At 35.7% G+C, this 12,996-nt stretch overlaps 1 protein-coding gene across 1 annotated transcript in view; it reads left to right on the top strand.

Annotated features, from left to right (window-relative positions):
• The first annotated feature begins 217 nt into the window (after window positions 1-217).
• LOC113114558 (glutamate receptor 4-like) overlaps window positions 218-12,996 on the top strand; it is a 15,180-nt gene continuing 2,401 nt past the window's right edge. The window contains exons 1-2 of the mRNA XM_026281449.1: window positions 218-497; window positions 3,202-3,360. Coding sequence (XP_026137234.1) covers window positions 425-497; window positions 3,202-3,360 — 232 coding nt within the window. The 5' untranslated portion in view covers window positions 218-424. The remainder of the gene's footprint in view (window positions 498-3,201; window positions 3,361-12,996) is intronic.

The following is a 12,996-nucleotide window of genomic DNA, read 5'->3' as shown; positions in this document are numbered from 1 at the left end:
AAAGACACATGGTTTGAGGAAACTCGCTCAAGTTTAATTGGTATGTGTAGGGGTATGTTTAAATATCTGGCAGTATAACATCAGTACTTGCCTCAGCAAACAACTGGAAAGCCAAAGACCTAGAGCGAGAGTGTGCGTGCGTGCATCTCTCTCTCTCTCTCTCTCTCTCTCTCTCTCTCTCTCTCTCTCTCTCTCTCTCTCTCTCTCTCTCTCACTCACTCACTCACTCACTCTCAAGCGTTCACCCGGACAGATTCTTCTTCTCTCTCCAGTGGATACTGCGGGGAACACACGGATTGCTTATAGGATGGATTGCTGAAACTCCTTTCGCGAGATTACCCATTTATTTCCTTTCATTTCTCTCCCGTCACACTATCTCGTCTCCATCCATCCATGAGTCCAGACGGGTTCTGATTCGGACAGAATGCGGATCCTGGTGCTGATCCCGCTGCTGTGGGGACTCAGTGAAGGGGCTTTTCCCAGCAGTGTTCAAATCGGTGAGTTACACTTCTATAACATGGTGCCTAGATAGGCACTTTATTAACCCCACGAGGAATACGGTGTGCTTATAGTGCATAATAATTCACAATAATCTATACACTGCGTTATACAAATACACAGAGTATGCAATAGGGTTTAAAAGATCCTTGTGTGCTGTAATGCTTATTTGTTTTGGGGTTTCGATCTTGCACTATTCTCTTTAAAGGACACTAAAAAAAGGTGCTTCTGTGCACCAAATGCGTTAAGCCAATTAACTTAATAGCAAAATATTATGGGAATCAAATTTTAAATAAAAAAATCAGGCCACATTGGTTGACCACTATTTTTAAAATTGGGACAATTCATTGGACGCAGAGGGGGACTCTGTTTTTGGTTGTTACAGCCCTGCAACTTGTCCATATTTTCTTAAATGGGATATTTAATGGTTGATTGGTTTATGATTCTCTACAAGTGCAGTGTTATCAGGGAGAGATTATGTTATCAATGGTTTAGAGTACTTTAGCATGCATGAGTTGTGGTCATCAAGATGAAAACTGTGGTCAAGTGCATGTTGAGTGTGCTTTTGTAGCTTTCATCACCAGTTTAGAGCAACACTGCAGTATTCGGTCTTGTCTTTCTGGTGCGATGTGGGATGACCTCTTCCACTCTCAGTCTGATCAAAGTTTCCCATTTCACTGGATTTGCAGCTCTGTGTTTGATTAACATCATCAAACCACTATGCATGCCCACCCACCCCTTTCTCTCTCTCTTTCGCAGACACACAGTTCCCTCTCTTTTTGCAGGATGTGTCTTGCTTGTGTGTTCAGTCACTGCATTGCTCATTGAGATGGAGAGTCTCACGCCATAATGAGATGCGGTCGCTGACTTGTGCGCCTTTGACAGCACTGCCGATAAAGTTAATACGCTAAATATGGACACACACACACATTCACAGAGAGAGATGCACAGTTGCACGCAATGCCTAATGACATTTACATACCACTGCAATGAAAATGCACAATGATTCAGTTGTTCATCACAAATAAAAGCACATTATGGGATCTCCAATTGCAGCTGAGCCAAAACATCCATCAGAAAGAGAGAAGAATTGGGAGGATGTGATGAAATAGAACGTGACACTGTTCCTGCCAAGTGCAGACATGTATGCTCTGGTTACACCAACAACAAATGCGATAATTTCCATGATTAAAGGGACAGTTCACCCAAAAATGAGCACTTAACTCACCCTGCATGTGGTTCCAATCCTGTTTGACTTGCTTTAATCTGTGGAGCGCAAAATTAGATGTTTAGCAGAATGTTCACAACCTTTATACACTCTTACACATAATAGTTCTTCATTTGGCATTGATGGTTCCATGAAGAACCATTAACATGCATGGAAACCATTCCCCAAAAGGTTCTTTATGCTATAAAAAATGAATGGTCCAAAAGTTTTTTTTTTTTTTTTTGCAGTGATGCCATATTAGAACCATTTTCGGTTCCATTCTAAAGGCATTTTGTTGGAATGGAAGGTTCCATGGATGTTGATGATTCTTCAAGGAACCACCAACGCTAATAAAGAACCTATATTTTTAAGAGTGTATATTGGAAAGATTTTCAAAATGTTCTTCATACTAACAAAAAAAAATGGTTCTGATTACTAAAAGGTTCTTTGGGGAACCGAAATAGTTCTTCAGTAGCATCACTATGAAAATCCCCTTCTGGAACCTACACTTTTAAAGCAATAGTACACCCCCCAAAAAAATTTTTTGCTTAACATATACTCATCCTAAGGCAGTTCAAGATGATTTTGTTTCTTCATCACATTTGGATGAATATAGCAGTTGCTCATCAATGGATGTTCTGCAGTGAATGGGTGCCGTCAGAATGAGAGTCGAAACAGCTGATAAAAACACCACAATAATCCACACCACTCCAGTACAGCAGTTAATATCTTGTGATGTGAAAAGCTGCATATTTGTGAGAAATAAGCCCATTTTAAACTGTTGCAAAATGATGTTTCTGCCTAAAATACGAGTCTATAATCCATAATACTGCTTCCTCCATTGAAAAAGTGGTCTGGTCTGAATCAGGAGAGATATCTGCACAGATCAAGCACCATTTACAGTCAACAGCCAGAAACAGCTTGATGTGAGAGACTGGAGGAAGCATGATTATGGACTCGTATTTTGGCCAGAAGTAACAGTTTGAAGTTAAAACATCTCATAGATCTCATAGCAAGTGATGGAATGCTATATTTCTCCAAATCTGATGAAGAAACAAACTCATCTTACTCTACATCTTAGATGCATGAGTAAATGTTCAACAAATTTCCAATTTTGGGTGAACCATTCCTTGAAGAGTGTATTTTGTACAATAAAAGTGTATGCAGACGAAAGTAAATGAGCCCCTAAAGGACAGAAAATCAGCATCTTGGAGCTCATTCACATTTTTGAACATTCCAATGTGGTGCATCAAGATTTGACATTGGCAATCAGAGATACGTGAGAACCAGTGGCTTTTAGAGTTACTGGTGTGGCATTTTTGAAAATAAACGAAAGATGTTAGAGCTACAGCTGAGAGTATGATTTACAGTGAAAGAAAAACAAGAAAGTCATGCAGATAAGTGAACAATTTTCCTCTTTAGGTTGAACTATTCCTTTAGGATACATAAGCACCTCTTTGCAGTCACTTATTCGCTCTTCCCCTCACTCTTTCCAGGTGGGCTGTTTATAAGAAACACTGATCAAGAATATACAGCTTTCCGGTTGGCCATATTTCTCCACAATACGAGTCCGAATGCCACGGAGGCCCCATTCAATCTGGTTCCACACGTCGACAACATCGAGACGGCCAACAGCTTTGCTGTCACCAATGCCTGTGAGTGAAAGTTATGTGAGACAAAGTCTAAAACTGAATAGAGTGTGTTTTGATTAGGTTCTTTTCATTATTCAGGGTCACATTTGACTTAATGAAGAGTGAAAGACTAAAGCTTCAACATTCATCTGTTTGAGTGGCTTCATTTGTCAGATTCTGACTTAACCAATGGAGTGAGTTTGGGGCTGTGTATGTTTGATGACCAATTGTAGACGAACTGGGGCATTGTCTTAGAAACCTGTTTGAAAACAGTTATTATTTTTGCTATTCTGTGTGGAGAAATGATACACTGCAGCTTTTAAGAGCAACTTTTGCTTATATTAAATGTGTTTGTTGCATGCATATACCTCAACATTAACTCTTTACCAGCTTTCAGCATGCTTTGGTGTGCATCTGTACATCTCTGGGCTTGTTAGAATGGTTCATTTTCAGTTGCCTTTGATTCAAGTCAGAAATGAAAAGGTTTGTAGTTCAGAAATGTTTTTTATGCAGACAGACACAAGTGCTTGAGCATTGCAAGTGTAGCCTGTTTGCATGCACTCTTAAAAATAAAGGTGCTTAAAAAGTACATCACAGTAATGCCATAGAAGAACCATCTTTGGTTCCACAAAGAACCATTAAGTCTAAGGTTTTTTAAAGAACCATCTCTTTCTTACTTTTTTATAATCGGAAGAAACTTCTTTCGCGTCAAAGAAGCTTTTGTGAAACAGAAAGGTTCTTCAGATGTTAAAAGTTCTTTATCGAACCATTTAGACAAAAAAAAAAAGAGGTTCTTCTATAGCATCGTGAGGCATCTTTATTTTTAAGAGTGTAGTGTAAAAACCTAAGCACCCAAGAGGCCATAGAGATTTTAAAACCCTTTTACGAGTTAAGTTAAATGAACACAATCCACTTTAATCTACGTGAACATGTGCATTAGATTCCTTTACATATCTGTACTTCACTGGGAGTCAATGGCACTTACCTGTATCATTAATTTTAGTGCAATAAAGATCAATGTTTTGGCAGCAGGCCTCAATTACGTCTCTCTCAGATATTGTGCTTCACTGGATGTCAATGAGAGCGTCATAAGCATTGGAAAAAGCATAAAAGCGTATTGAGATGAAGTGTATTGGACACTGAGCTTTTAATTAATCTATTTATGTATTGCCTTTTCATAATGATGATTGTGTGAGCTTTGAATTGGTCTGGCTTGGAGACTATATTGTTCAGATCTGTTCTCTTGACTACAGGCATTTGTTAATATTCTAAAACAGATCCAACACTGGTCAATTATTTTAGTATTATTTATACACTATTACAGTGTATATTCATGTATTTTTTTTTTTTTTTTTTTTTTGTAATTGCGTTTTGTGCTTTTGCCAGTTTTATCTTTATTCAGTATTACTACATTTAATTATTATAATTTTTATTTACATTACTGTTTATTTTTTATTTATTTTTTTAAAGTTTTAATTCATATTTATTTCTAGTTTGTAATTTTAGTGCTTCAACTTAAAACTTATTTCACTTAGTTGCCTATGCAACCTTTACATTTATATATATATATTCATTGCAACTTGATTTTATGATTTTCAGCTTGATATATTGATTTTTAATAATTTTGATTTAATGACAATAACCTTGGCTTAAGCTGGTGTTGAAACTGAAAACTCTTTTCTTTTGTATTGTTACAAACAACCAAGCTTAACAGTTTATCAACAAAGAAAAAATGTGGGGCAGTGAATTGCTTTTATGCATTAGTTGTTAAATGGACATTGAGATGTGGGTGTGGCACTCTAAAGTGGATGAAGGGGCGGGGTTTAACCTGACGAAATTATCAGAGCATTTCCAGAAAGATGTCTGTCATTTTCACCAAAATGTTCAGTTATTATGAAACATTTAAAAAAATAAAACATGCATGAGTGATCAAAATATGATCGATAACATGCATTTAAAAGGGTGAATTTTCATAAATTATTTCATAACCAGAAACCAAAATACTGATCTAAAGAGCTCATAATAAAATATTCTCAAAAAAAATCTCAAAATACTCAAAAAAACTAAATACAATGACACTAGGGCAGTTCCCTTTTACAAGGAGATATGTACTGCTTAGGTACTAATATGTAAGCTTTATAGGAACTTAAATGTATCTTTAAAATGCACAATTGCACACTTTAGGGGTATCAAAAAAAAAAGCACAAAGGTGGACCGCTCCAGTGACAGCTTTTGTACCTTTTTTTCTGAGAGTAAAGAATCTTCTAGCAACTCGAGCCTAAACAGCCAAGAATGGCTCTTGATGAGAACTTAAGGAACCGCTGAAGAACCTCTATGAGCAAAAGCCAGACAGGGACCCACCGAGACGAGTCAATCCCAGTTTAACCTCTCTCCCGCTGGGCACCAACCTCTCACACTTCTGTGCACTGGACGCCCAGCCTGAGTCTGCAGAATCCACTGCTGTCCTGATGCAGCAGTGTGTGTGTGTGTGTGTGTGTGTGTGTGTGTTATCTCTGCCCTGGCTGCCTTCCAGCTCTTTTAGCCCTCATCAGCTGCGGAATACTGACAGCTTTGGGAATGAGTTGTGTGTGTGTGTGTGTGTGAGGTAGATGGAGAGAAGGAGGGAGAGAGGTGAAGTTAATCGTTTCCTGCTCGTCTCCTCAGGCTGCAGGAGAGAATAAGGAGTGGAAAGGGTTTTCTCTTTTATCCTAACACACCTTTATCTGAGCGCTTAAAAGCAGCGAGCAAAATCAATCTCTGAATGAGTCTGAGCTGAGAGAGGAAACGTGTGATGAATGGAATCAGGAGATGGAGGGATTTATTTAATGAAAGGGGAGGAATGAAGAAATTACGGGAATGATATGTTGTCAAAATGCAGGGGACAGAAGGAGAAACGGAGAGAACGAGAGGGAGGAGATAAAAGAGATACGGGAGAGAGAGAGATAAATGGATGGGTGTGTCGTGACCTTTGTGCAGCAGTAAATGTTTAGAGCACATACTGAGAGAGAGAGAGAGAGATGAAGAGACTAAAAGATAAAAACAGAAGCATGATGGATGAGAAAGAAAGAATGGCTTGGATAGATGAATGAATGAATGAAAACGTTAAATGGACAGACGGACAAAATGAACTGACAGAATGATAAAGATACAACGACAGAGATAGAATGAATTAACAAACAATACACAAACAAATGATAGATATAATGAACGACAGATAAAATTTACAATAGAATGAAAGATAGGTAGCGAGAGAGCGATAAAATGAACAATAGCATGAATGACAGAATGAATGATAGATAGAACAAACTATGGATTAATTGATTGATTGAATGAACAAATGATAAAACAAACGTTAGAATGAACTTTAGACTGAACAAAAGAAAAACAGAATGAATTAATGAATGAAAGATAGAAAGAATGATAGAATGAACATTAGAATTAATGAATGAAAAACAGAATGTATGATATAATGAATGTTTGACGAATGATCGTTCAATCTATCTATCTATCATATTATAATATAATGTTGGATTCATTTGTGGTGCTTAAGATTTATCAAAATTAAATCCATCAATAAGTCCACTCTGTCATTCACACACACACACACACACACACACACACACACACACACACACACACACACACACACACACACATAATGGTTTTCATACAATGTATTTTCTTTCACCCTAAACCTGGACTTACCCCTCACAGGAATCTTTCCACATGTTTAGATTTTCTAAAACTTCATTCTGAATGATTCTTCATGGGAACCCAAAAAAAAAAATGTCCCCACAAGGACGAGGATTTATGATTTTGCCATAATGTAGTGTTTATCCACACACACACAGATGCACGCACACATATGTACACACACACACACACACACATGTGATCGCAGAAGAACTCATTTTAAATAAAATCATGCTTTATGACACATGTGAAGCTCTTTTGTCAGGGAATCATCATCATCATTTCGACAAGGCATCACAAACATCCCATAATCCACCACAACACACACACACATGATCTCGAGCAGAGTGTGTGTGTGTGTGTGGGTTAAACTTCACGTCTGCTGAATCACACAGCCAGGAGCTTCAGTCTCTCACTGAATGATGTGTTTGCTCTCTAGTCGAGTGAGTAATGCATGAACCTGTCTGTGACCTGTGCTCTGTGTGTGTGTGTGTGTGTGCGTGTGTGTGTGTGTGTGTGCGTGTGTGTGTGTGTGTGTGTGTGTGTGTGTTGCTGGATCTTGATGTCTTGAGATGGTTCAGTGAATCTCTTTACTGACTCATTCATTTATTCACCCACAGCGATTGTCTCAATGTTGCATCAGAACATGTGTTTATGTTTCTGTCATTCATAACAGAAAATATCATTTATCATGACGACAAGACAGCATAAGTACGTTTTACATGAAAACACTTGATAATAAATGTCACAATTATAAAACAGTAGTAGTGTGAAAAGGTTGCTAAAAAGTGTTACATGTGACGCATTTATTCTAGTGGAATTAAAATGCATATTTTAACTAGCCAAATTTCCAAAACACGCGTCTTTGATCATTTTCCTGAATTAGAAAATCTAAGATATATTCTGAGAAACATAAATTATTAATTCACCTCCTGAGAAGCAAGTAATTTATCTGACAGATGCAAAATTAATAAATCAATCATGAATTAACCATCTCTAAAGTCCCCACAAAAAAAAAACACAAAAAAGCAGCTCCATTTAGTTCAATTAAACTTAAGAATGATCTAAAATGCATGCCCATTATTTTTTACGGTTTTGTTCTTTTATAATGTTTTATGCTACAGAATTTGATTTATAACCACATACAAATGGATTCAATCTGTGACAAAAATAAATTGAAAAATGAATTGAAACCAGTGTTGTTAATCTTAACTAAAACTAATTCGGTAATTGAAATGAAGGTGAAATAAAGTAAATTACAAATATTAAATAACTTAGTAAACAAATTAAAGTTAGAATTTTTTCCATGGCAGCTAACGGAATTAAGTTTAAGTTGAAGCATTTAATTACTTAATCTAAAACTGAAATAAAAAAATGAGAGATACAAAGAATTTGTAAAAAAAGATATTAATATTTTTCTTTTCAGTAAATGAAATAGAGATATCAAATGTAAATATTGGATGAAAAACACAAACTAAAAAAAAAAAAGTATAATATTAGAAATGGTACATTAGGAGCTAACTGAAATAAATAAGTATTTGGTAATCGATACAAATCTTAAATAAAATTAAATATAAATACTGGATGAAAAATACAAATAAAACATTTTTTTTTTTTTTTATGTTGCATCGTCAACTAAATATAATAAGTATAAGTTAAGGACTAACAATACTAAAACAAAAAAATTAAAGCTGCAAAGATTAAAAAATATATGTTTGGTAATTGATATAAAGCTTTAAATAAATATTGGATGAAAACGCAAACTTAAAAAAATACAAACAAATTTAGAAATGTTCCCTTGGAAACTAAATAAGTTTAAGTACAAAAATTACTAAAACTAAAAGTGAAATCAAAATAAATAAAACTTTGAGGAAATAATAATAATAAAAAAACAAAACAATTAAAATTAAGCTGAAAAAAGAATAGATGAAAAACGCACATTTAGAAAAGAATACAAAAATGAGAAATGTTGCCCTGGGAACTAATTAAAATAATTAAACTGAAGTACTAACACTAAAAGTGAAATAAAATAAAGCTATGAAGAAATATTTTTTAAAAGTAATTTAACTAAACCTTCAATATAAATTAAAACGAAAACTGAAAATGTAAAAAAAAAAAAAAGAAAAAAAAAATTTCATTAATATTCACTTATAAAGTAGTAACACATTTCTATGTGGTTTAAAATCAGATCAAACAAATCTAAACATCAAACCAAATATGATTTTTGCTGATCAGAATCAGACTATATAACAACTAAATGTATTTGAGTCAGATATACAGCAACAAAACCCATCTGAGCTGAAGTCTTATAACAGTCTGATGGTTATGACACAGAATGAAGGAGAGAGTTAGTGTGTGTAAAGGTCATCGCTGTGGGTCCCTTTAAATAGCACTCAGATAAATGCTCATTAATATTAACAATCCCTTCACGGCTCTGTCTCTTTCTGTCTACCTCTCTCTATTTCCCATAACATGTCAGTGAGGCTCCAGACCCAGAGGTCGACCCCTGCTGTGACCTTTCCTCACACACACACACACACACACAGTATGGCTCTGAATGGCAGCTGATAATGATGAGTCTGTATTTTTAGAGCTGAACTTTCCTTTAATTGAGCCTCAGTCAGGGGTGTGTGCAGGTGCTCATGTTGTTTCTGTATCTTATGTCACAGTTCATTCCTTAAGATCAGATGTTTTCTACATTATATGTACCTGAAAGCCAATCAATTGACACTTTCAGGTTTTCTGCATGAATATTTTGGGGTCTAAAATGAATACACTCCAGCTGGGATAGCATGTTTACTGATTACATTCAGTTTACCCACATTCATTATTCATTAATCATTATATCATCATTAATTATTCAGCGTACCTGGAATAAAGCTGGGAATTAGACACAAGTAAATCTCATGAAAACACATCCAGGGTTGTATTTCACCATTTAAATAAATAAATAAATAAATACAATTCAAAGAAGAAGAAAATAGATTTTGTATGAAGACAGTATATCATATTATAAGGCTTAATTTATATAAATAAATAGATAAAAGTTGAATTTATATTGATGTATACATTTTTACTCAAAGAAATAACATTATTTCTTAAAATATTATATTTTTAAAAAGTATTTAATTGAAACTTTATGTAACTGTGCATACGTTAATACAGTAACTGAAATAAATAGATAAATAGTTTATAAATATAACAAAAAATAACTAAGAAATAACATTCTTTTTAATAAAGTGTTTTATAATGTAATTGTACATAAGGTGCAATATTTCACAAGTTAAATAGATACATTTATAAATAACATCAGCAATATTTTTATTGTTGTTTAAATATTACATCAAATTATTCATGTAATTGTACACAAATTATACTTCACGATTTAAATAGATACAGAAAAAGAGAGAGAATTATGCAAATTTCTCCTAACTGTCTGGATGCATTATAGTAATGTGAATTTAGGAGGACATGTGCTTAATTGTCATGAAAACATTATCATGAAAGTGTAGTTTCTTCATGAAACTGAATCGCTCTATAAATGTGATTTGATGGTCATTGGTTTGACTGACAGATGGAAACACACGCACAGATGCAGCAGCCTGCAGCAATCAGGTACAGAGCTCGAACCCGTGTTTAGTGTGCCTCTGCCATCTGTGTGTGTGTGTGTGTGCGTGTGTGTGTGTGTGTACTTGGTTACCTTGGGAACAAATCATGGCTGATTTGCTGCAGCAGAAATAGTTTGATGATTCATTCAGTTGGGAACCAATCAGAAGAGAGCTTTCTCTGTAACACACACACACACACACGCACACACACATTCGGTTAAATACATGGTAAGAAAGTCAGTAAACAAACACTTTATCAGTCACTCATAGTTTTGAGAAGAACAGAAAACAATGCATTTATATCGAACAATCAACTTCCAGCCAAAACTAAAATAACTGTGTCGACATTTAATTAAGCAATAAGACTGAAGAGTTTTCTGCTACTGTGTATTCACTCTCCTTGAGTTATAAGCCACTGTATTAATACTTCGTGCTTTCTTTATGCATTTATTTCTCTCTCTCTCTCTTTGTGTGTCCATCTGTCTCTCGCTCCATGGCAATAAAAAGCTTATTCCATTAATGGAAACAACTTTATTGGCAGTCATGGTGAAGCCCCGTTGCCATGGTCCACGCTTGATTGACAGCTGCGTTGTCATGGTAACCAAAACAGCAAGTCACTTTGCTGAAAGCGGGATGATCGTGATTTCTTCCTGAGCAGGAAATGTGTGTGTGTGTGTGTGTGTGTGTGTGTGTGAAGAGCACAAAAGAGCAGAGCCGACGTTACAACAGTGTCAGTATTTTCAGATCTAAAACAAGACTCAGACTTGATTCATTTGGGGAAACACATGCACTATTTTTTCTTTATGCTGTAGACAAAATCTATTTTTTTTCTGCATGCAAATTGCATTTACTAACCATAACCAACAACCTAATTCGCTCAACATTTCCGGTCACACTGACTGGTCACACATAATTTTGAAAACACTGTAACATTAACATTAATTAGTGCATTAACTTATAATGAGCAATGCATTTGTTGCTATATTATACCAGTATTTATATCACATATCAGTCCATTATGCATATGTAAACATTACAAACATTGTACATAAGCAGATTGTTTCTGTCTAGGTTAAAACACATGTCTGTCATATCAGATTTCTTAACCGGTGGGTCACAAACCAACAAGACACAGCCTTTTTTTTAATCGGGACCAACTATGAGAAATAAATAAATACATCATAAAATGCAATTAACCATTTAACTGTGCATTAAAATAAACATGCTTATTAACATTTTAAAGGGAGGATTTATTTGGTATATGTGTGTGTGACTATATTATTATAGTTTAACATAATAATTCAGGTATAATAAATAACTCATGGTGTCCAGAATAAAAGTAGTGCATGGTGAGGTCAGCCGATCTTGTCTCTGAGGAGTGATGTGTGTTTGGGTAAATGTTAACTCGATCTGTTTGTGACCTGTAGACCCAGCGGCTGCTCCAGACTCTCTCTCTCTCTCTTCCTCTGTGTTCCTGATTAATAGCTCTGTTTCTATTAGAGTCCCATAGTGATTTTATTCAACTTAACTGTGTTTAGAGCACATGACAGAACCCATCAGCCCACACACACACACACACACACACACACACACACCATGTAAGGAAAGGGGAAGCTGGAATAGCTGAATGAATATAATAAATGGAGAGTCCACACATTTGAGCTCAATTATTTCTGTGGCTGAAGGTGATTTCAAACATTCATCAGAATATAGAAGACTGATAACGTGACGTAAGTGTGTGAGCGTGGGCCGACTAAAGGTCAGGTCGACTGGTGTGTTAAATTTAGACGGTTTAACAGAGTGACATCAGTGTTAGAGCAGACTGAACTGTGTTTCATCACACCCCTGAAGCTTGTTAAAAACCACGTGCACACACACACACTCACACATGTTTGTTTTTGTGAAAAGTGTGTTCATCCCATAGGTGTAATGGTTTTTATAATGTACAAACTGTATATGCTATCACCCTTCACCAACCCTACACCTAACCCTAACCCTCACAGGAAACTTTGTGCATTTTTACTTTCTAAAAAAAACTCATTCTGTATGATTTATAAGCGTTTTGAAAAATGGGGACATGGGTTATGTCCTCATAAGTCACTCTCTCCTTGTCATACCTGTGTCATACCCATGTCATTATACAGAGTTGTGTCCTGATATGTCACAAAAACATGCCCACGCACACACGAACACACGCACACACACACACAAGCATGCACGCACAAACGAACACACACAAGCACAAATGTATTCACACACACACACACACACACACATGCAAACACGAACACTCACACACACACACAAATGTACTCACACACACACGCATGCACGAACACACACACACACAAATGTACTC

This window comes from Carassius auratus, chromosome 15, assembly GCF_003368295.1.
Source record: "Carassius auratus strain Wakin chromosome 15, ASM336829v1, whole genome shotgun sequence".
Classification (NCBI taxonomy): Eukaryota; Metazoa; Chordata; class Actinopteri; order Cypriniformes; family Cyprinidae; genus Carassius; species Carassius auratus.
This window is presented reverse-complemented; position numbering and strand designations above follow the sequence as displayed.